Raw genomic sequence first — 24,287 nt, forward strand, 5'->3', positions numbered from 1 at the left:
TGAAGAAGAAAAAAGGGTCAAATATGACTCTGAGGGTTATAAATTAAAATAACTAAGTCAAAATTGAAAAACTGAAAAAGAGGTTCAGACCTTTAAATACAAATTCAGTGCCAATGGAATATTCATCTGGACTTATAGATTATTAGATATTTGGATCTAGATCTCAGGAGAGAGGTAAGAGTTAAAGATATATGAATTTTTAATTTATCAGCATAGTATAGGTAATATTGAAATGGTGGGAGGGGATATGAACATAAATGTAAACTGAAGGAGAAATGAAGAGAGGGTGAAGATGTAGAATCCTGAAGAGTATCTATAATGTAAAGGAGAGTTAAGGAAAGAACCAGTGATGGAGAAAGGAGGGGTGAAAAATGAGGTGGAAAAACACAAACAAGGGAAGAAACCATTTTAAGAAGGAAGGACTGATGTAAAGTCACAGGTTTAGTGAGGAACTTAAAAGACTAAGGAAGGGGTCACTGATCATTGGTGACTTATGAGAAACCATTTCAGGACAGATGATTTCAAAATATGAGACGTAAAGTAATGAGGAAAGTTTGAAAAGTTTGGTAGTAACATGAAGTATACAACTATCTTTATTAAAATGATAGGACATATAATTATGCATTAAAGTAAATCAATTTTATATATATTCATATAATTGTAAGTGTAAAGTGTAGTATTCTACTGACTTAAACATTGTTAATCTTTATTTAAACATTGCATCGCAAAATTACTTCCACTTACTTTTTAAAGTTAGAAACTTTCCTTCTACACTTTTTAAGGCCACAGGAAAACTAGCTGATTGAGCATTCTCATCTGGATTTCCATTTCAGCTGCTCCACTCTAGTTCCAACTGGCTAAATACAGAGATGGTATTTGGACTCTTATCTAACTGCTAGTCTTAAGAGAGGACGTGATCTTCATACTCATCTTTGTATTTTATGTACTTAACAAAAGGAAAACCCTAGCTTAGCTCCCTAGGACCTTCTTGCCTTATGATTCAAGGTGCCTTGTAAGTTGATCATAAAGAGCATAATTGTATGACATTGCTTGCTAGAGTATTGTTCACTAATCATGACCAAATTACCCAGCTGTTATATCATTTACTTCTGAATTCTTTGTCACCATGACAATAATCTTGTATATATCATAAAATCTTAGTTTGCCAGAACCACTAAGAAATGAATGGGGGGTGGGGGTTATGGGATAGCCGAAGGCTTGTATCTTTAAGCACCAAAATTTAAATTTTACTTTTATAAGGGGATGGAAGAGGGCACGAAAAGAAACTGTTCTAAAAAAATGTGTTTTCCTTTCAAATTTATTTCTCTATTTATCTTAGTGTTGTCTTAAATTCTTTGGCACTCTTCCCATTTATTGCCTGGGTAATTCTAAACAGTGATTTTTGACCTGTATTTTCCTATCTCTCATCACTGTAACAATTTTTAATTTAATTGAGAGCCTAGATGATCACCTTTATTTCCATAGCTACAAGACATAATTTCCCTTTCTCACCTTTTGCCCCTAGCCTCACTCTTTTCACATTAGCTTCTTCTTCAGAAGGAAAAATTGCCTAGAATCAATCTTTGAACAACTGAAGTATCAATTAAGAGACTATTCCTTGATAAGAGTTCACTGCTTTCTCTACATGAAAACCTAAAATCTCAATTCTGTATGATAAAACGTACTTCAAGATCTGATTTTATTATTAAGTATTACTATTTTAAAAATCTCTCTTTACTGTAAGAAGGCAAGTATTACAAGATAAGGCCTTTCACACTGACTACTTAAACTTTCTGCCACAGAAAAACAATTTTCTAAAGATGTGAATAGTATCTTTAGAGACCTTAAGGACAAAGAGGTTAAGAAATAAGCATAGAGCCTAAAGGAAAGAAAAAGATAGGTAGTAGACGCCAACATATGTAAATGCCCAAAAAAGGCTTAAAAATAATCCGTCAAGGCAAAATTTCCACTCAGGAGAACAACCCGGAGTTGGAACTCGTGCAAATACCAACAGGCAGTGTGAGGCACTGGATCAGAACTAGGCGGCTTTCCAATGATAAAAATACTGGTAACATACAAGGCTTAAATGTAGAAAACAGGCATAAAATCACAATACTCTTTTCAAATATTCCAATAGAAATCACTTACCTCATCATAATAAAGTCTCAGTTCTGCTCTTTTAGATTTCAAGTCCCAGAATACTACAGTACCATTTTCATAACCTATTAGCAGCTGGAAAACATTAGAACAATCATTTTTGTAATTCTAACATTAATTTTACCTTTCTCCAAATAAAGATTAATGTTAATACAATAAAGTATAATCATACTACATTATACAACTTTATTTAGAATACCAATTTTTCCAAACCTGAATACAGGTTTTCTACATTGAAAAAAATTGGCAAATGAACTCTACTTCAATATAAACATTTTCCAATGAAATCTACCTCATTCCAAAGAGGAAATTGAGAAAATATGTGAGTATATATGAAACAACATAAAAATAAATGAGAACATTGGAACAAAAGAAAAATGGGATAGAAAATGAAGATGAAATAAAGGATGAAATGTGATAACTTTAACAGTGTATATGCCATTCAGTCCTTTGCACTTGAAAAATGTGGCCACAAATTTGGCTTCAAATTTCTTTCTATCAAATCCAATTTTCTGACTTACGTCAGTATTTTAAATTGGTGATATATGAACTCTCAGCAGTTCACAAAGGTATTCTAGAAATTCACATCATTAAATATAGTTGATACTGATTTATAAATCAATAAATAAGACAATTAACAAAATATAGATTCTTCATTTCAAAAGAAAAGGATTTGAGAACAGAAAATGATTATTAGATGATCATATTCAAGACCCAGTCATTCAGCTAAATACTGCTAGCTGTGCTGATGGTTTTTACTATAATATGATTCTGAGTTTTATTTGTAGTTATATTTTGTTAAATTTAATCTACCATTGGTTAAAAAAAAAAAAACCAGAAAGGATAAAAATAGGCCAACGTTCAAATAATGATATTTCACAGGAATGTGCCTTAAGATGATTTTCTTGAAATCCATTATTAGTATTTCTCTGGTGAAAATTCTTATACTGTTAATAAAGATGTTTCAGTAACTCCAAAACACAGTGGTAAAAACAGAAAATATAATGGTAGTTATAAGTTACTCCTACACAGTTTCTTGAGACCTAATCATTTCCCTAGAAATTTTATAACAGAACACAAAAAAACAACGAAAATAAACCAGCTAGTAGTTTTATCAGGAAACAAAATTTCAAATATCAGATCATGAAAGCAATGCATATTACTTTTGAAAGTATAGCATATATTTAAATGTTTTATTATTAAACCGCAAACAATAGATTTTAAAACTGACTTAAAAAATTTAGCTTTCTACATATTAAGTTAAAGTAAATGGCATAATGACTTCATAAATTTAAAAAGTCAAAATTAGTATAAACAAAGACTTTCTTAAAATAAAATTTATATAAAGTAATATATACTATACTAAGATATGTATTAACTTCAACTTTTTTTTATATACCAGAGAAAATGATAAACAATAAAACCAAATCCTATGAGGTGTATGATAAAAATTTCTATGAAATGTATGGAAAGAAGGTTTATAAGTCTAAAATGTTTGGAAAATCTGACCTAAGCGAGAAAATGAATAATATAACCTTTCAGAAATTGAGCCCCAAGATGTAATGAAATGATATTCTAAAATGCTATTATATTTTTTATAATAAACATAAGATAGAAGTCATTTTGTTTATAAAACATTATAAGCAATAGTCCCAGTAAATCACAAAATATAAAATAATAAACGTCAAAGTATCAAAAATTTGAGATAATTATACAAGATTGTGATATGGGAAATATGAAAATACATTAGAAACACTTAAAGAATTGAGAAAGAGAAAAACAGCCCCTGACATCCAGGAGACACCAGACAAAGTCATTCTGTGACCATGATGAATCAAGACAAATATAAGATCCCTCTGTAATCATGCTTGATCACATCAAAACAGGAATATTGCCCACATCACAAATACATATCATATATGTATGTGTGTGTGTATATATACATATATATATATAGGCAAAGAAGTATGTGATTTCTTCACTACATATTATCAGGACCTGGAAAAGTTTATGAAGAAAATAGGTATCAGCAAAAATATCTGTTAAATTAGTTAGTAAATACCAAATAATCAAAATCAAAGATACTATATATTCTCTAACAAATATGAAATAAAATTAGAACTCATTGACAAAAATATTTTAGAAACTAAAAAATATGCATTTAAGTAATTATGGCCAAACAAGAAATCATAATGAAAAGTATGAAACAGAACAGAGCAAAAATGCCTCATATTGAACCCTGTGGGATACAGATGAATCCTCATCAAGAGGGAAATATACGGTTTAATAAATACAGGCATACCTTGAAGATATTGTGGGTTCAGTTCCAGACCACCTCAACAGAATGTAATATCAAAATAAAGTGAGTCATACAAGTTTTTTTTTGGTTTCTCGGTACATGTAGACTTCTATACTGCAATCTATTAAGTGTACAATAGCATTATGTCTAAAAAAACAATGCACATAACTTAATTAAGAGTACTTTATAGCTAAAAAATGCTAACCATCATCTGAGCCTTCAGTGACTCATAATATTTTTTTAAGAGTAATATCAAAGATCACTGGGTAGAGGTGGGATCAAGATGGAAGAGTAGAAAGACCCTGAGCTCACCTCCTCCTGTGCACACACCAAAACTACAACTATATATAAAATAACTCTCTCTCAGAACAACCTGAAGACTGGCTGACCAGCTTTTTTACAATTAAGGATTTTTTTTTTTAATCACACAGAGACAGGTACAAGGGTGAAAGAAGTGACCTAGTCAGGACCCACACCCCCAGCTGGTGACCCAAAAGACAAAGGGGATATTACAAACTCAGAAGCCACAGCCAATGCTCACTTCAGCTCCAGCCCTCCCACCAAAGCCACCAAGCACACACAGTCTGCAAACGGACACTCCTATACAATGACACACTTTCCACACCAGGTGAGGTAAATGTTTTCCCTAATTAATAAAGACAAACACTGAAAGTGAAACAAAATAAGAAGACAGAGGAATATGTTCCAAATGAAATAACAAGATAAAACTCCTAATGAAATGAAGATAAGTAATTTACATGATAAAGATTTCAAAGCAATGTCATAAAAATGCTCACCAAACTCAGAAGAATAGAGGATCACAGTGAGAACTTCAATAAAAAATTAGAAAATATTAAAAAAGAACCAATCAGAGCTGAAGAATACAATAACTGAAACGAAGAATATACCAGAGAGAATAAAAAGCAGATTAAGTGGTAAAGAAGAATTAATAAATGAGTTGGAAAACAGAATAGTGGAAATCACCCAATCAGAAGAGTAAAAAGAAAAAGTTTTTAAAATGAGGATAGTTTAAGGGACCTCTGAGACAACATTGAGTGTCATAATATTCATGTTATAGGATTTAGTCCCAGGAGGAGAAAAGAGAAGAAAAGGGGCAGAAAATATATTTGATGAAATAATGGCTGAAAAATTCTCTACCCTGGGGAATGAAATAGATATCCAGGTCCAGGAATCAGAGACAGTCCTAAAAAGATGAACCCAAAGAGTCAACACCAAGACACATCATAAGAAGAACAGCCAGAGTTAAAGACAGAGAATTCTAAAGGCAGCAAGAGAAAAACAAAGAATCAAACAAAAGGGAACCTCCATAAGGCTCTCATTGATTTTTCAACAGAAACTGTAGGCCAGAAGACAGTGGCATGATATATTTAAAGTGCTGAAAGGGAAAAACCTAAACCAAGGATACTCTACATAGCAAGGTTAGGCATTCAGAATTGAAGGCGATATAAAGGGTTCCCAAGATAAGCAAAAACTAAAAGAGTTCATCACCGTTAAGCAGGCCACACAAGAAATGTTAAAGGGTCTTCTTGAAGCACAAAAGAAAAGGTCATAACAAGAAATGAGAAAATACATGAAGAAAATAAATCTTATTGGTAGAAGCAAATATAATAGTAAAAGCAGTGGACCAACTGCTTAAAAAGCTGGTATGGAGGTTAGATGACAAAAGTTGTAAAATCAATTCTAATTACAATGAGTAATTAAAGGATACACAAAAAGATGTAAAATATAATATCAAAAACATAAAACATGGTGATGGGATTATAAAAACTAGAACTTTAAGAATGTGTTTGAATTTAAATGACTATCAGTTTAAAATAAATATCTATCTACCTACCTACCTATTTATTGCATAGTAACCAAAAACCAAAAACCTAGAATAGATACACAAATACAAAGAGAAAGAAACCCAAACATAATACTAAAGAAAATCATCAAACCACAGGGAAGAGACTAAAAGAAGAAAAGAATAGAGAACTACAAAAACAACCAGAAAACATATAACAAAATGGCAAAAAGTACATGCCTATCAATAATCACTTTAAGTGTAAATGAACTAAGTGCCCCAATCAAAAGACACAGGGTGGCTGAATGGATTAAAAAAAACAAGATATCTATATGCTGCCTATAAGAGACTAACTTCTGAGCTAAAGACACACATAGACTGAAAGTGAAAGGATGGGAAAAGATATACCATGAAAATGGAAATGAAAAGAAAGCAGGGGTAATATAACTCATATCAGACAAAATAGACTTTAAAACAAAGACTGTAACAAAAGGCAAAGAAGGTCATTACATAATGTTAAGGGGGGGGGTCAATCCAAAAAGAGGAACTAATATTCATAACAAATATGCACCTAACATAGGAACAACTAAATATATAAACCAAATATTAACAGACATAAAAGGAGAAATTGACAGTAACACAGTATTAGTAGGGGATTTAATACCCCACATACATCAATGAATAAATCATCCAGACAGAAAATCAATAAGAAAACGTTGGCCTTCAATGATACTTTGAGCAGTTGGACTTAATAGATATCTACAGAGCATTCCATCCAAAAACTATAGAATACACATTCTCTTCAAGTGCACATGGAACATTCTCCAGGATAGATCACATGGTAGGCCACAAAACTAATCTCAGTAATTTTAAGAGTAAAATCATATAAAGTATCTTTTCTGACCACAGTGGTATGAAACTAGATATCAATTACAGAATGAGAGGTGGAAAAGACACAAACACATGAAGGCTAAACAATGGGCTGCTAAAAAAAACAATGGGTCAATGAAGAAATCAAAGAGAAAATTTTTTTAAATGTCTTGAGATGAATGAAAGCTGAAACACAACTTTTCAAAATCTATGGGATGCAGCAAATGCAGTTCTAAGGGGGAAGTTTATAGCAATACAGGCCTATCTCAAGAAATTTTAAAAATCTCAAAAAACCTGACTTGAAACCTAAAGGAATTACAAAAAGAAAAAAACCCACAGTTAGTAGAAGGAAGGAAACAATAAAGATCAGGGGAGAAATAAATAAAATAGAGACAAAAACATGGAGAAAAAGATCAATGAAACTAAGAGGCTATTTTTTTAAGATAAAGAAAACTGATGAAACTTTAGCCAGACTCATCAAGAAAAAAGAGAGAAGGTCCAATTAAATACAATCAAAAATGAACATGAAGTTATACAAGATATCACAGGAATATAATAATTGAAGAATACTACAAACATTTACATGACAACAACTTGAACAATCTAGAAGAAATGGACAAACTCCTATAAATGTACAATATCCCAGGAAAAAATAGAAAGTATGAACAGACCAATTACCAGTAATGAAATTGAATCAGTAATTTAAAAAAAAACAAAACTCCCAACAAACAAAAGTCCAGTATCACATAGCTTCACACTGGAATTCTACCAAACACTGAAAGAAGATTTAGTATCTATCTTTTATCCTTTAGATGCAGTATCTATCCTTTTCAAACTCTTTTAAAAAACTGAAGAGAAGGGAACACTTCCAAACCCATTCTTTGAATCCAGCATTACACTGATACCAAAGCCAGGCAAAGACACTACAACAAAAGGAAATTACATGTCAATAAATCTGAAAAATATAGATGCAAAGATCCTCAACAAAATATTAGCAAACAAAATTCAACAATACATAAAAAGGATCATACACCATGATCAAATGGGATTTATCCCAAGGGTGCAAGTTTGGTTCAGTATCTGCAAATCAATCAATGTGATACACCATATTAACTAAAGGAAGGATAAAATCACATGATCATTACAACAGGTGCAGAAAAAGCATTTGACAAAATTCAACAACTATTCATGATAAAAATCCTCATCAAAGTTGGTATAGAGGGAATATATCTCAACATAATAAAAGCCATTTGTGACAAAACCACAGCTAACATCATACTCAATGGTGACAAGCTAAAAGCTTTTCCTCTAAGATCAGGAACAAGACAAGAATGTCCACTCTTATTCAACATAGTATTGGAAGTCCTAGCCCCAGGAATCAGACAAGAAAAAGAAATGAAAGTCATCTAAATTAGAAGGGAAGAAGTAAAACTGTCACTATTTGCAGATGACATGATACTTTATATAAAAATCCCTAAAGACTTCATGCCAAGACTATTAGAACTAATAAAAAAATTCAGTAAAGATGCAGGATACAAAATTAATATACATAAATCTGTATTTCTATACATTAAAAATGAACTAACAGAAAGAGAGAGCAAGAAAGCAATCCCACTTAAAATTGCATCAGGGGCTTCCCTGGTGGCGCAGTGGTTGAGAGTCCGCCTGCCGATGCAGGGGACATGGGTTCGTGCCCCGGTCTGGGAAGATCCCACATGCCGCGGAGTGGCTGGGCCCGTGACCCATGGCCGCTGAGCCTGCGCGTCCAGAGCCTGTGCTCCGCAACGGGAGAGGCCACAACAGTAAGAGGCCCGCATACCGCAAAAAAAAAAAAAATTGCATCAAAAAATATAAAATACTTAGGAATAAAATTAACCAAGGAGGTGAAAGACCTACACTCTGAAAACTATATGACACTGATGAAAGAAATTGAAGACAATATAAATAAAGATATTCTATGTTCATGGATCGGAAGAATTAATAGTGTTAAAAAGTCTAGACCACCCAAAGCAATCTACATATTCAATGCAATCCCTATCAAAATACTGATGGCATTTTTCACAGAACTAGAACAAATAATCCTAAAATTTCAATGAACCACAAAAGACCCTGAATAATCCAAGCCATCTTGAGAAAGAAGAACAAAGCTGGAGGTATCACACACACTCCCTGACTTCAAAATATACTATAAAGCTAAAGTAATCAAAACAGTATGACACTGCACAAAAACAGACACATAGATCAATGGGACAGAATAGAGAGCCTAGAAATAAACTCACACACATATGGTCAATTAATCAACAACAAAGGAGGCAACAATATACAATGAGAAAAAGACAGTTTCTTTACATAAGTGGTTTTAGGAAAACTGGACAGCTACAGGTAAAAGAATGAAACTAGACCATTTTCTCACAACATATAAAAAAATAAACTCTAAATGGACAAAAGGGGACTTCCCTGGTGGTCCAGTGGTAAAGAATCTGCCTTCCAATGCAGGGGACGGGGGTTCGATCTCTGGTCGGGGAACTAAGATCCCACATGCCGCGGGGCAACTAAGCCCGCACGCCACAACTACTGAGCTTGTGCACCTCAACTAGAGAGCCTGCATGCTGCAAACTACAGAGCCCACATGCTCTGGAACCCGTGCACCACTACTACAGAGCCCACTCACCCTGGAGCCTGCATGCCACAACTAGAGAGAGAAAACCCTCATGCCACTACTAGAGAGAAGCCCACGTGCTGCAACGAAGAGCCTGTGCACCACAATGAGCATCGCAACGAAAGATCCCACATGCCGCAATAAAGATCCCATGTGCCGCAACAAAGACCTGATGCAGCCCAATAAATAAATATTCTTTTAAAAAAGCCATAGCAATGGGCATACCATTAAAAAATAAATAAATAAATGTACAAAAGACTTAAATGTAAGACCTGAAACAACAAAACTCCTAGAAGAAAACATAGGCAGTATGTTCTTTGAAATCAGTCTTAGCAATATTTTTTTGGATCTGTCTCCTCAGGCAAGGACAACAAAAGCAAAAATAAGCAAACGGGACCACATCAAACTAGAAATCTTTTGCACAGTGAAGGAAAGCATCAACAAAATTAAAAGACAACTATGGAATAGGCGAAAATATTTGCAAATTATGCAACTGACATTCAAAATATATAAAGAACTCATACAATTCAATATCAAAAAAACAAACTATCTGATTAAAAAATGGCATTTTTCCAAAGAAGCTATACAGATGTCCAACAGGCACATGAAAAGATGCTCAACATCACTAATCAACAGGAAAATGCAAATCAGAACCACAATGAGATATCACCTCACACCTGTCAAAATGGCTATCATCAAAAAGACAATAATTAACAAGTGTTGGCAAGGATGTGGAGAAAAGGCAACACTTGTGCCTTGTTGGGGAGAATGTAAACTGGTGCAGCCGCTATGGAAAGCAGCATGGAGGTTCCTCAAAAAAATTAAAAATTGAACTACAATACGATCCAGCAATTCCACTCCTGGGTATTTATTTAAAGAAAAGGAAAACACTAATTCAAAAAGATATATGCACCCCAATGTTCACTGTAGTACTGTATACAACAGCCAAGATATGAAGCAACTTAAATGTCCATAAACAGATGAATGGATAAAGATGTGGTACGTACACACACACACACACACACACACACACACACACAGGAATATTTCTCAGCCATAAAAAGGAATGAAATAATGCCATTTGTGACAGCATGAATGGACCTGGAGGGTACTATGCTAAGTGAAATAAGTCAGACTAAGAAAGACAAATAGTATATGTTTTTACTTATATATGTGGAATCTAAAAAACAAAACAAACAAATACAACAAAACAGAAACAGACTCACAACAGAGAACAAACTAGTGGTTGCCAGAGGGAAGGGTTGCAAAATAGGTGAAGGGGATTAAGAGGCACAAACTACCAGTTTTAAAATAAGTCATAGGCATGTGATATACAGCACAGGGAACATAGTCAATAATATCATAGTAACTTTGTATGGTGCATAATCTATAAAAGTATCAAATCACTATGTTGTACAGCTGAAATTAATATAATAAGTAAACTATATTTCAATTAAAAATAATCACTGATGACAGACCACCTTAAGAAATATAATGACAAAAAAGTCTGAAATACTGTGAGAATTACCAAAATGTGACACAGAGACATAAAGTGAGCAAATGCTGTTGGAAAAATGGTGCCAATAGACTTGCTCGACTCATGGTTGCCACAAATCTTCAATTTGAAAGAAAATGCAATATCTGTGAAGTGCAATTAAGTGAAGCACAGTAAATCAAGGCGTGCCTGTACATATTAAAAGGAGAAAGTATAAATTTTTAATAAATGTAAGCATTTAACTGTAGAATGTCAAGAAAAAGAGAATAAAGTTCAACAAATAGAAGAAAAAATGAGTCATCTTATCCAAGAGCAAAGGATACCTTTCACTTATTCAAGTTTTCAGGAATTTTGAGTTTTCCACGTATAGATTTTCTTGTTAATTTTATAGCAAATTATTTTTAAAACTTTTCTTGCTATTTTGTACAGGATCTTCTCTTCATTATGTTTTCTAAGAGGGTATTGTTTCTATAGTTGGATTTTAGTATGCTACCTTCTAAATTATTTTATTCTTTGTATTAATTTTAATGTTGATTTTCTTAGGCATTCCAGGTTATATTATCCTATAATCTAAAATAGAGACTATTTTACTTCTTCCTTTCCAATTTTTATGCCTCTAATTGTTTGTGCTTGTCTAACTGCATTACTAAAACATCCTATAGTGTTCAAAAGAGTGGAGGGGATGAGCATCCTTGCTTTCTTCCTAACTTTAGTGGCAATGTCTCTTGGTGTTTCCCTATTAACTAAAATCCCAGATTTTATATATATATATAATATTATTATTATATACATTATACATACATATATAATATATATAACATATATCATTAAAGAAGTATGAATTCATTCAATATTTTATAAATTTATTTTATCAGGAATAGGTGTTTTTTAATATTTTTATTGAAATATACATATAGAAAAGTACACAAATTATAGCTGGGTCTTTCTTTAGTAATGACATTTAATTTTTTTCTTCCAATTTTGAGACATAATTGACATACAGCACTGTATAAGTTTCAGGTGTACCACATAATGACTTGACTTAGATACATCATGAAATGTTCATCAAATAAGTTTAGTGAATATCCATCATCTCATATAGATACAAAGTAGAAAATTTTTTTCTTTTGATGAGCCCTCTTATGTTTTGCTTTCTTAACAACTTTTATATATAACATACAACAGTGTTAATTATATTTATCATGTTGTACATTACATCCCTAGTACTTATTTATAACTGGATGGTTCTACCTTTTGACAGCCTTCATCCAATTCCCCCTCTGTCCACTCCCTGTCTCTGGTAACCATAAATTTGATCATATTTTCTATGAGTTTTTTGTTATTTTGAAGTATAATTGACCTACCACATTTTGTTAGTTCCTATTACACAACATAGTGATTTGGTATTTCTATACATTTCAAAATGATCACCACTATGAGTCATAGTTATTGACTGTATTCCTCACATGACTCATTTATTTTGCAACTGGAGGTTTATTAATCTTAATCTCCCCCACCTATTTCTTTCCTCATGCCAAACTCTCCTCTCTTGCAACCACTTGTTTGTTCTCTGTATTTCTAACTCTGTTTCTGTTTTGTTATATTTGTTCATTTGTTTTGTATTTTAGATTCCACATATAAGTGATTCACAACAGTATTTGTCTTTCTCTGTCTGACTTATTTCACTTAGCATGATACACTCTAGGTCTACCCATGTTGTTGCAAATGACAAGATTTCATTCTTTTTATGACTGAGAAATATTCCTCTGTGTGTGTGTGTGTGTGTGTGTGTGTGTGTATACCACATCTTAATCCTTTCATCTATTAATGGGCACTTGGGTTGCTTCCAAACCTTGCCTATTGTAAATAATGCTGCAATAAACATAGAAGTGCACATATCCTTTCTAATTAGTGTCTATGCTTTCTTTGGATAAATATCCAGGAGTGGAATTACAAGATCAATTTATTTTTAATTTTTTGAGGCACCTTCGTAGTGGAAAACCACTATGCTTTCCATAGCGGCTGCATCAATGTACATTCCCACCGAATGGAAAGAAATTTTTGTTTCTGGATTTTTTTATTATTGTGTTTGATTCTCAATACAAAATGCACAATCAAGTATACTGCATGGGTATCTATGCACTGTAAGGATTTTTCTTCATCAGGTCACTCCATGTCACCCCCTAAGTGGAGACATAATTGAGCAGTACTCCTTGCCCAGATAGTACCAACCAATCATCTGACCCTGTCTATGAACCAGGCCTGAATTCTGTCCTACTCCATTAGTTGGTTTTAGATATTCCCCTCCTACTCCATAAGACCATATATGTCGGTTGAGAGAAAGACATTGTTGCAACATAGGAATTCTTGGTTCCCCATTTATCCAATTCACTTAGGCCTTTTGGACAGTTCAAGGCTGATTTCCCAAATATACCTCTTCCATTGTAAAATGGACTGTCACATCCCTCACCCAATCCTAGGAATCAATGAATATGATGACATCCAACTCATGCTGGACAGGTCAAGTCACAGTCACTTGGTGTCCCATCATTAGGTGTTCAGTCTCCACAAGGGCCCATCAGCACACCAGAAGTTACTTTGAAAATGGAGAGCAGCTGTTGTTCCTCTCTTATGGGGCTTTCCAATAGAGTGTTCTTAACTACCAAATACATTAAGCTCTAGCAGATCATAGACACCAAATGGTAGGGTAGGCTGCACTTGGACTTAGGGAAGAGACCTTTTTTTCTCTAGGCTCCACTCAAAAGTGGCAGAATTTTGGATAACCTAAAAAACTGATTTGGAACAATAATTTCTAGGGCCTTGTATACTATTATCTAAATCCAAAAGCACCCACCAAGTGACATGACACTTTCTTAATAAGGAGAAATACAAAAGCTTACATTTTACCTTAGAGGAGATGCCCCTCCATCCCCAGACCATTAGACCTTCAAAATCATCACATATAGGGCCAGGTCCTAGATATTTATGGGATAAAGCCTTACGACACATGAGTCTCTGATGTATGAATCTTATGAGCTATATAGCTACTTGCCACTTCTGCTCACCAGATGAAAGTTGGAAGACCTCAGAAAGTGTCCTTACTTGGAAATAGGGTCTTTGCAGATGTAATTAGTTAAGAATTTTGGAACGAAATCATCCTTAATTTAGTGTGGGCCCTAAAATCAAGTGACTGGTGTCCTTATAAAAGAAGAAGAGAGGATACAGAGACATAGAGGAGAAGGCCATTTAAAGACAGAGAAAGAGAATGGAGTTATCCTGCCAAAAATCAGGAACATTAGGAGGCACCGGAAGCTGGAAAAGGCAAGGAAGGATTCTCTTCCAGAGCCTTCAGAGAGAGAATGGCCCAACCAAGACCTTGACTTCAGACTTCTGGCGTGCAAACAGTGAATTAGTAAATTTCTGTTGTTTTAAGCTACCCAGTTTATACAACGTTGTTATGGCAGCCCTAGAAAGCTATACCAGATGTCAGGGTCATACTGTTTCCTATCAGGGCTTTCACTTTAACAAATAAGACCTTTCGCGGGCTTCCCTGGTGGCGCAGTGGTTGAGAGTCCGCCTGCCGATGCAGGGGACACGGGTTCGTGCCCCAGTCTGGGAGGATCCCACATGCCGCGGAGCGGCTGGGCCCGTGAGCCATGGCCGCTGAGCCTGTGCATCCGGAGCCTGTGCTCCGCAACGGGAGAGGCCACAACAGTGAGAGGCCTGCGTACCGCAAAAAAAAAAATAAGACCTTTCAAACTATGTGTTTAGTCTCCTTATAAAAAGATCCTGGGTCTATTTTTAGCACAGTCTGCCCTAAAGCTGCAGAAGTTAAGAGTTCCTTTAACGTTGTTTTAGAGGGCCTCTGGAATGCCTTAAATCAGTAATGAACTGTTCTAAGTTGATCATTTTATTTTCACACAGTCTCTGTGTTTTGGTAGGTGAAATAATGCTCCCTCCAAAACTGTCTATGCCTTAATCCTCAGAACCCATAAATACATTAACTGATATGACAAAAAAGACTTTTTAGATGTAATTAAGGTTTGTTGAGATGGAGAGGTATCCTGAATTAGCCAAGTGGGCCCAATCTGAACATACGAGTCCTTAAGAGTGATGAACCTTTCCCAGCTGTTGTTAGAAAGAGGTTTGGTGATGGAAGGAAGTCAAAGAGATGCTAAATTATTGTCTTTATAGATGGAGGAAGGTGGCTACAAGCTTAGAAATGTGTAAAGGCCTATAAAATCTGAAAAAGGCAAGAAAACGTTCTCCTCTAGAGCTACCAGAAAGTAATGCAACCCTGTAGTATTTTGATTTTATCCGAGTGAGACCTGTGTTGGACTTTGGCCTACAGAACTGTAAAACAATACATTTGTGTTGTTTCAAACTACCAAATTTGTCATAATTTAAATTAGAATAGAAAATAATACAAGTGGCATCAAAGCAAGCTATTTTATTCCATCATCATTACAATTATCATGGCGCTTTATGAATTAACCACCACAAATATTCGATCTCCTGTTGGCTTGCCTTTCCATTAGCGCCTCATCCTAATTAATCAAAGGAGAATGTTTGAGTAATTTTGATGTCACCACATGATAGGGTTTAATACTTCACTTGACACCTTCACTGGGTCCTTTGATTTTAGATAAGAGATAACCCAACTCTAAAATCCCATCCTGAAGGTCTACAGTCTAGAACAGGGGTCAACAAACTTTTTATGCATGGATAGAGAGCAAATATGTTAGGCTTTGCAGGCATATAGTTCTGTCACAACTGTTCAGCTTTGCTTTTGTAGTAAGAAAACAACCATAGAAAAACATGTTAATGCATGAGCATGGCTGTGTTCCAAGAAATCATTTTACAAAAACAGGCAGTACACTAGATTTGTCCCATGAGCTACAGTTTCCTATCCCTGATCTAGAACAATTCGGATACTATTATCTTAACCGGGGTTCTGTAGAAAATAGACTGAGGCAAGGCCTAAGTGCTAATGTTTCACTAAGAAGTATAATCTCAGGGCTGCAATAATAAAGGAAAAGTGAAGTAAAGCAAAGAAGTAAAAGATGATTCATTATCATACTAACCGCTATTTCTTGGGGAGAAGCAGAAGAGACATAGCCAATAACCTAGCAGGTGTATTTACTTGGCTTGCAGGATGTCTCTAACAGCTTACAGGGAAAAACCATGATTCAGAATAGCCCAACCATAGGAAGGAAGGGAGGAAGAACTTATTTCTTGTGTCTTGTCTAATAATATTGGTCAAGGTTTTCTCCATGGGAAATTAACACCCCTTCACTCCAGGGCTGTGTCATTTGACCCCTTTGGCATCTGTTAGGGAAGCCACATCTCATGCCTCACAGTATGGCACATTATCTAAATCCAGAATTAAAGAGAGGAGCCAAAGGCTCTGGGTATAGCCAGTCAGCTTCAAAAAGTAGTACTGCATGAAGCTGATTAACCCTGCCAAAACTGAGATGAAGCAAGCAGCCAAGGGTTTGAGAGATAAGCAAAGCTGAGAGAATCCAAGGAGATGTACACAGCAACATGCCCAATACAGACACCTCTCAGTCCAAGAGCACCTCTCAGTCCAAGAGCACCCTCTTGTATTTGATAGGCTAATATGCAGCTTCTTTAGTAAATGGTGTCTCAGGGACAGGGGGTTCTATTTTCTGATTTTTGTGTGTGTGTGTGTGTGGTATGCGGGCCTCTCAATGTTGTGGACTCTCCCGTTGTGGGGCACAGGCTACAGACACGCAGGCTCAGCGGCCATGGCTCATGGGCCCAGCCGCTCCGCGGCATGTGGGATTTTCCCAGTCTGGGGCACGAACCCGTGTCCCCTGCATCGGCAGGCGGACTCTCAACCACTGCGCCACCAGGGAAGCCCTATTTTCTGATTTTATGATACTATTTTGTTTCAGCAGGAACCTTAACATCAGTAATTTGTTCCTTCTTTCACTGCACCAACAAGCCTCCATGAAAGTTTTCCCCTTCCAGCTTGAATTTATCCCAGAAATGCAAAAATGTTTACATTAGGAAATCTATTTACATATTTCAAAAAATAATTAAGGAAGAGTCATTTTGTAGTGTAAGTACCTGACAGCTTTTTAAATTGCAATGTAAGTGCCTGGCACTAAGCTTTTGATTACTGAGGCATCTATTGCAAAGACCTCCATCTGAAATAAACCCATTGCCAGCTACACAACTAGATAAAGAGCCAGGATGAGCCACCCAGGAAGTTTCCTTTTTTTTTTTTTTATTAAGAAAGCTCTGGGGCCTCCCTGGTGGCGCAGTGGTTGAGAGTCCGCCTGCCGATGCAGGGGATACGGGTTCGTGCCCCGGTCTGGGAGGATCCCATATGCCGCGGAGCGGCTGGGCCCGTGAGCCATGGCTGCTGAGCCTGCGCATCCGGAGCCTGTGCTCCGCAACGGGAGAGGCCACAACAGTGAGAGGCCCGCATACCACAAAAAAAAAAAAAAAAAAAAAAAAAAAAAAAAAAAAAAAAAAAAAAAAGAAAGCTCTGGTTGACTTAGATAAACTGGCCATTTGACTGACTGCTTGCACTTCCCTTCTTGCACTTTAATTCCTCCTCTTGTTTTAAATTCACCAATAAAGTGAACCTGCGAAACCATAGGCATCCCACCCCAATCTCAATAAAACTCCAGGTCCATGTTCTCTCTCTCTCTCTCCCTCTCTACCTCTCTCCCTCTCTCTCCCCACCCTCCTTATCTCTCTCTCTCTCCCCACCCTCCTTATCTCTCTCTCTCTCTCTCCCCCTCCCTAACTCCCTCTCTCCCTGACCACAACATCCCTGTGTGGCCCCAGGCATGCCATGTACTCTCCAGGAGCTATGAGTAATAAACCATGTTTTTCAAAGTTCTCACATGGTTGTTGCTGAGGTGTGTCTTGCAATCATAGTAAGAATCACAAGGGCTGTTCCAGCCACAACACTGGCTTCAAAAGGGTTAACATTTGTTAAGACTCACCCAATTGACTGTCACCAGGCATTTCTACTATCACTGTCAATACCATCTTTATCAATAGGCTGAGACTGGTACAAAACACGTCTTGATACTATAGAAAAGCATTAAATAAAATTCCACACCATTCATAATGTAAAGCCCTTGGAATACTGGAAAGAGGTGGCAACTTTCTAACTTCATCAATCAAAGGCCTGCAGCAAACATCTTAAAGCTGAAATCTTGGAGGCATTTCCTTTGCAGTTAGAAACAAAAGAAAGTTCCCATTAAAACAATTTATATTCAGCACTACACTGGGTTCCTATCCAACAAAACAAATATATATATAATATATATATTTTAAGGCAAGTCAAGGAAAATTTAAACACAAAAATTTTTCCTGCCCTTTGGCCTCCTCTCTCCCCTGTACTGTGTTTTGTGCACCTGCATTATGCATTGACCAAACCCCCCCATCGGCAGAAATACCTGCTCAATGATAAAGAGCAACATTCTCCTAGCACCAACTAGACAACTCCTTAAAAGATAACGTTCCTTTTTAATCTTGTAAGGGGTCACAATGACCCATCACTTTGTAGTTGCAGATCTGGATTGTGTAAACTATCTACATCATTAAGTGTATAGCCCTCTGTCTCAAAAACCTATATAACTGTGCTTTGACCTCTAATGGGTGGAACAGTTCTCAAAGTTTTCTGAGAAGCTGTTCCCAGGTTATAATCTTCAATTTGGCTCGAATAATATTTTCCATCTCTTTCAAAAATTGACTGTTGGTTAATTTTCCATCAACACATATATGAAACAAAATTTGTCTACAATTGCTATGCTTTTATACACAAAATATTTCAGATAATCTAAAGACAGCTACTAAAAACAAAACATTCCGTGATGTAGTCAAATATATAATAACAAAAATGAACAATATATTATACACTAACAATTAATTATGAAACTGATTTTAAGAAAACTAATTCATAGGAGCAATAAAATCTATAAGATACTTAAATTTAAGGTAACAAAAGATATGTATGACTTTCGTGAGCAAGTTATAAAGCCATATAAAAAACATAAAAGAAAGCCAAAAGTAAATATATCGTGTTTATAAGATGGAAAGATGGAACACTCATGTCTTAATTACGTAAATCTTCTCTAAATTCATCAATATGTTCAAGTTTCAAACAAAATCCCAACAAGGATTTACATAGAGCTTGATAAACTAATCCTAAAATTCATATAGCAGAATAAATGGTCATAAAAAGCCAAGATGAGAGAGGGAGAAGGGGAGACCTACCAAATATCAAGATATCTTGTAAAGTTATTATAATTAATAAAGTGTGCTATCAGTAGTATAATAGATAAATATATCAATGCAACAGAGAAAAAAATCCAGAAAAAGACCCACCCAAATATGGGAACTTGATATATAAGTGAGACGTCCTTATAAATCAGTGGAAACTGAACTGACTATTCAATAAATGAATTATTTATATGTAAAAATGAAAGTATACCCTTATTTCAAACCAACATAAAATAAATTACACAAAGATTAAAATCTAATTGTGAAATGGAAAGCCTTAAAACTGATAGAAAAAAATAGAATTATATTTTCCCTCAGGAAGGGAAAGATCTACTGGGTAACAAACAAAATGCAGGAGTCAAATAAAAAGACTGAAAAGGCTGAGTACATTCAAATCAAGAATTTGTATGTGACAAAAGGCTACGGATAGAAAAACTAATCAACAGGAAGGCAAGTGATTTATTTAAGGTTATATGCTAATAAGCAGTGGAGCCACAATTCAAACAGTCTTCTGCCTGTAATACTAATTTATTTTGCATTCCTTTTAATTTTTAATTACATAATTAACACACATTATATTCTTTCATAAAAATTTGAACAACACAAGTAAAATAAGAATAACTTTGACCATTTTCCGCAATTCTAATCACTAGTATCCTCCCCAGATTTATGCATTTCCTTTTAGGCTTTTTTCCTTGAGTATTTGAATATATAAGTAAGAACACAAATTCATTATTCAAGTGGTTTTATACTACACTTAGTGTTCTGCATCTTTTCTTTTCTTTTTTTTTTATTTTTATTTTTTTGCAGTATGTGGGCCTCTCACTGTTGTGGCCTCTCCCGTTGCGGAGCACAGGCTCCGGACGCGCAGGCTCAGCGGCCATGGCTCACGGGCCCAGCAGCTCCGTGGCATGTGGGATCTTCCCATACTGGGGCACGAACCCGTGTCCCCTGCATCAGCAGGCGGACTCTCAACCACTGCGCCACCAGGGAAGCCCTGCATCTTTTCTTTTAAAAATGTGGCTTGAAGAACTTTCCTTATCATCACTGCCTTCCACAGTATGTATACATCATCAGTCATTTATTCAATTTTCTATTAATAGAGCTTTAGGCTGTTTTCAGTATTTTGACCTTTGGTCATATAAATAGGATAGATATCTGAAATGGATTTTCTATCTATCAACATGTTTTAAATGCTGATAACAAATTGCCCATACTGGTATGTATACCCATGATTGTTGTATCTAGATGCCTATTTTTCAATGCCTTTTCCATTACCTGATATTATTAATATTTTCAATTTTTAATATTTTGCCAGGGGGACAAGGGGCATACTGCATTTCCCTAGTGATTACTAATAAGGCTGGTTCCTCCTCACTGCCAAACCCTTACCTTCAGAGGTAAGAGGCAACCACACCTTCAACTCTTAAAATCATCTTTTCTAGTAGACTTAGTTTCATGTTTCTAATTATATTTATAATGCCATTTCTTGATTTATTAATTAGACATTATCTACTGATTTCCTATTATGAAAGATGAGGATTTAGCAAAAGATCTTTATATATTTTGCATATTCATTATTTGCCTGCTATATATCTAGAAAACACTGTCTCTCACTTTGTTGCCTGTCTCTTATCATGACTGTCTTCTTATGGCATATTCCTTAAAGATTTCCTAAGGAGGTCCCTACTCCACAGTAACAACCTGTTTCTTACTGTTTCTTCTAAAACTCTGAGTTGCTATTTGAACATTTGTGTATTTTCTCCACCTGGAATTTACTTCTGTGAATGGTATAAGGTAGAGGTCTTACATTTTTTTCCAAAATGGATACTAATGGGCCAAAGCCATTTATTCAATAGTTTATCATACCCTGAAACATCTTCTCAAAATATACAAAATTCTCCCAAACACCTGAACCATTTCTGGAATATCTGTTTAGATCTATTGGTCTTCTTATATTCCCCTGTACCAATATCACAATGTTATTCATTCTGAAAAAATGTTTTGCCTATTCTTAAACATTTCATTTTTCTTATGAATTTTTAAATCAGCTTGTAAATTCTTTAAAAATTAAGTAAATTCTCTATACCCACTTTGATGAGAGTTTTTTTCATGAAAGGATGTTGAATTTTGCCAAATGCTTTTTTATGCATCTATTGAGATGATCATGTGATTTTTATTTTTCCTTTTGTTAATGTTGGTATCACATCAATTGATTTGCAAATGTTGAACCATCCTTGCATTCCTGGAATAAATCCCATTTGATCATAGTGTATGATCTTTTTTGCACACTGTTGGATTCCGTTTCCTAATATTTTGTTAAGGATTTTTACATGGATATCCATGTAAAAAGAGATATTGGCCTGTAATTTTCTTTTTTTTGTAATGCCTTTTTATGGTTTTTGGTACCACGGTAGTGCTAGACTAGTAGAATGATTTTTGGAGTGTTCTGTCCTCTTCAATTTTTTTGCAATAGTTTGGGAATGATAGGTATAAGTTCTTCTTTATATGTTTGTCAGAATTTTCCTATGAAGCTCTCCAATCCTAGACATTTTTGCTGTGAGGTTTCTTTTTTTTTAATTACAAATTCAACTATACTCCTAGTGATTGGTCTGTTCAAATTATGTTTCTTCTTGATTCCGTCCTGGTAGGTCGTATGTTTCTAGAAATTTGTCCATTTCATCTAGGTTGTCCAATTTGTTGGCATATAACTGTTGTATTATTATCTTATTATTCTGTATGTAGTATTCTCTCATGATTTTTTTGTGTCTCTGCGGTATTGGTTGTTATTTCTCCTCTCTAATTTCTTATTTTGTTTATTTGGGTCATCTCTCTTTTCTTCTTGGTGAGCCTGGCTAAAGGATTATCAATTTTGTTTATCTTTAAAAAAAAACAGCTCTTGGTTTCACTGATCTCTTCTATTGTTTTTTAATCTCTATTTTATGTATTTCCTCTCTGATCTTTATTATTTCTTTCCTTCTACTAATTTTGGACTTTGTTTCTTTCTCTTTTTATAATTCCTTTAGGTGGTAGGATAGATTGTTTGAGATTTTTCTTGTTTCTTTATGAAAGCCTGTATCACTAAAAACTTCCCTCTTAGAACTGCTTTTGTTGTATTCCACTGATTTTGGAGTGTGGTGTTTCAATTTTCATTTGTCTCAAGGTATTTTCTGATTTACTCATTGACCCATTGGTATTTTGGTAGCATGTTGTTAAGTCTCCATGTTTGTTCTTTTCCCATTTTTCTCTTTATAATTGATTTCTACTTTCATACTGTTGTGGTTTGAAAAAATGTTGGGTACAATTTCCATCCTCTTAAATTTGTTGAGACTTGTTTTCTGGCTTAGCTTTTGATCTATCCTCAACATAATAAAGGCCCTTTATAACAAACCCACAGCAAACATCATACTCAACAGTGAGAAGCTGAAAGCCTTTCCTATAAATTCAGGAATAAGACAAGGATACCCACTCTTGCCATTTCTATTTAACATAGTATTAGAAGTCCTAGCCACAGGAATCAGACAAGAAAAAGAATTAAAAGGAATTCAAATTGGAAGGGAAGAAATAGTAACTGTCACTATTTGCAGATGACATGATACTTTATATAGAAAATCCTAGAGCCTCCACCCCAAAACTGTTAGAATAAACAAATTTAACAAAATTGCAGGATACAAGATTAATATATAGAAATCTATTGCTTTTCTATACACTAACAATGAACTATCAGAAAGAGAAAGTAAAAACACAATCCTATTTAAAATCTCATCAAAAAGAATACCTAGAAATAAACAATCAAGGAGATAAAATATCTACACTCTGAAAAATTTAAAACATTGATAAAGGAAACTGAGAACGATACAAAGAAACTGATATCCTGTGCTCTTGAATTGGACAAATTAATTATGTTAAAATGTCTATACACCCAAAGCAATATACAGATTTAATGCAATCCCTATCAAAATACCCAAGACATATTTCACAGAACTAGAACAAATATCCTAAAATTCATATAGAATCACAAAAGATGCTAAATTGCCAAAGTAATCTTGAGAAAAAAGAATAAAGCTGGAGGTATCATGCTCCAAGACTTCAGATGGTACTACAATGCTACAGTAATGAAAAAGTATGGTACTGTCACAAAACAAGACACATACATCAATGAAAAAGAATAGAGATTCCAGAAGTAAACCCTTGTACCTATGGTCAATTAATCTATGGCAAAGAAGGTAAAAATATAAAATGGAGAAAAGACAGTCTCTTCAACAAGTGGTTCTGAGAAAACTGGAGAGCTACATGTAGAACAGTGAGATTAGAACATTTCCTCATACCATATACACAAATAAAGTCAAAATGGATTAAAGACCTAAATATAAGTCCTGAAACCATACAACTCCTGGAAGAAAACATAGGCAGAACACTCTTGACATAAATTGTAGCAATATTTTTTGGATCTGCCTCCTAAGGCAAAAGAAACAAAGCAAAAATAAACAAATGGTGCCTAATTAAATTTAAAAGCTTTTGAACAGCTAAGGAAACCACTGACAAAATGAAAAGACAACCTATAGTATGGGAGAAAATATTTGTAAATGATATGGCTGACAAGAGGCTGATATTCAAAATATATAAATAGCTCATACAACTCAATATTTAAAAACAAACAATGTGATTAAAAAATGGGTAGAAGACCTGAATAGGCATTTTTCCAAAGAAGACTTACAGATGGCCAACAGGCACA

The 24,287-nt window shown here is 34.8% G+C and overlaps 1 protein-coding gene across 4 annotated transcripts in view; it reads right to left on the reverse strand.

The window, feature by feature from the left end:
- STXBP5L (syntaxin binding protein 5L) overlaps positions 1 to 24,287 on the reverse strand; it is a gene marked incomplete at its 5' end in the record, with an annotated part of 378,190 nt that overhangs the window by 221,655 nt on the left and 132,248 nt on the right. For all 4 annotated transcript variants that reach the window (XM_079705005.1, XM_079705003.1, XM_079705004.1 and 1 more), the window contains one exon: positions 2,149 to 2,232. In XM_079705005.1, coding sequence (XP_079561131.1) covers positions 2,149 to 2,232 — 84 coding nt within the window. The remainder of the gene's footprint in view (positions 1 to 2,148; positions 2,233 to 24,287) is intronic.

The sequence above is a fragment of the Hyperoodon ampullatus genome (assembly GCF_949752795.1).
Source record: "Hyperoodon ampullatus genome assembly, chromosome: 5".
NCBI classification, from domain to species: Eukaryota; Metazoa; Chordata; class Mammalia; order Artiodactyla; family Ziphiidae; genus Hyperoodon; species Hyperoodon ampullatus.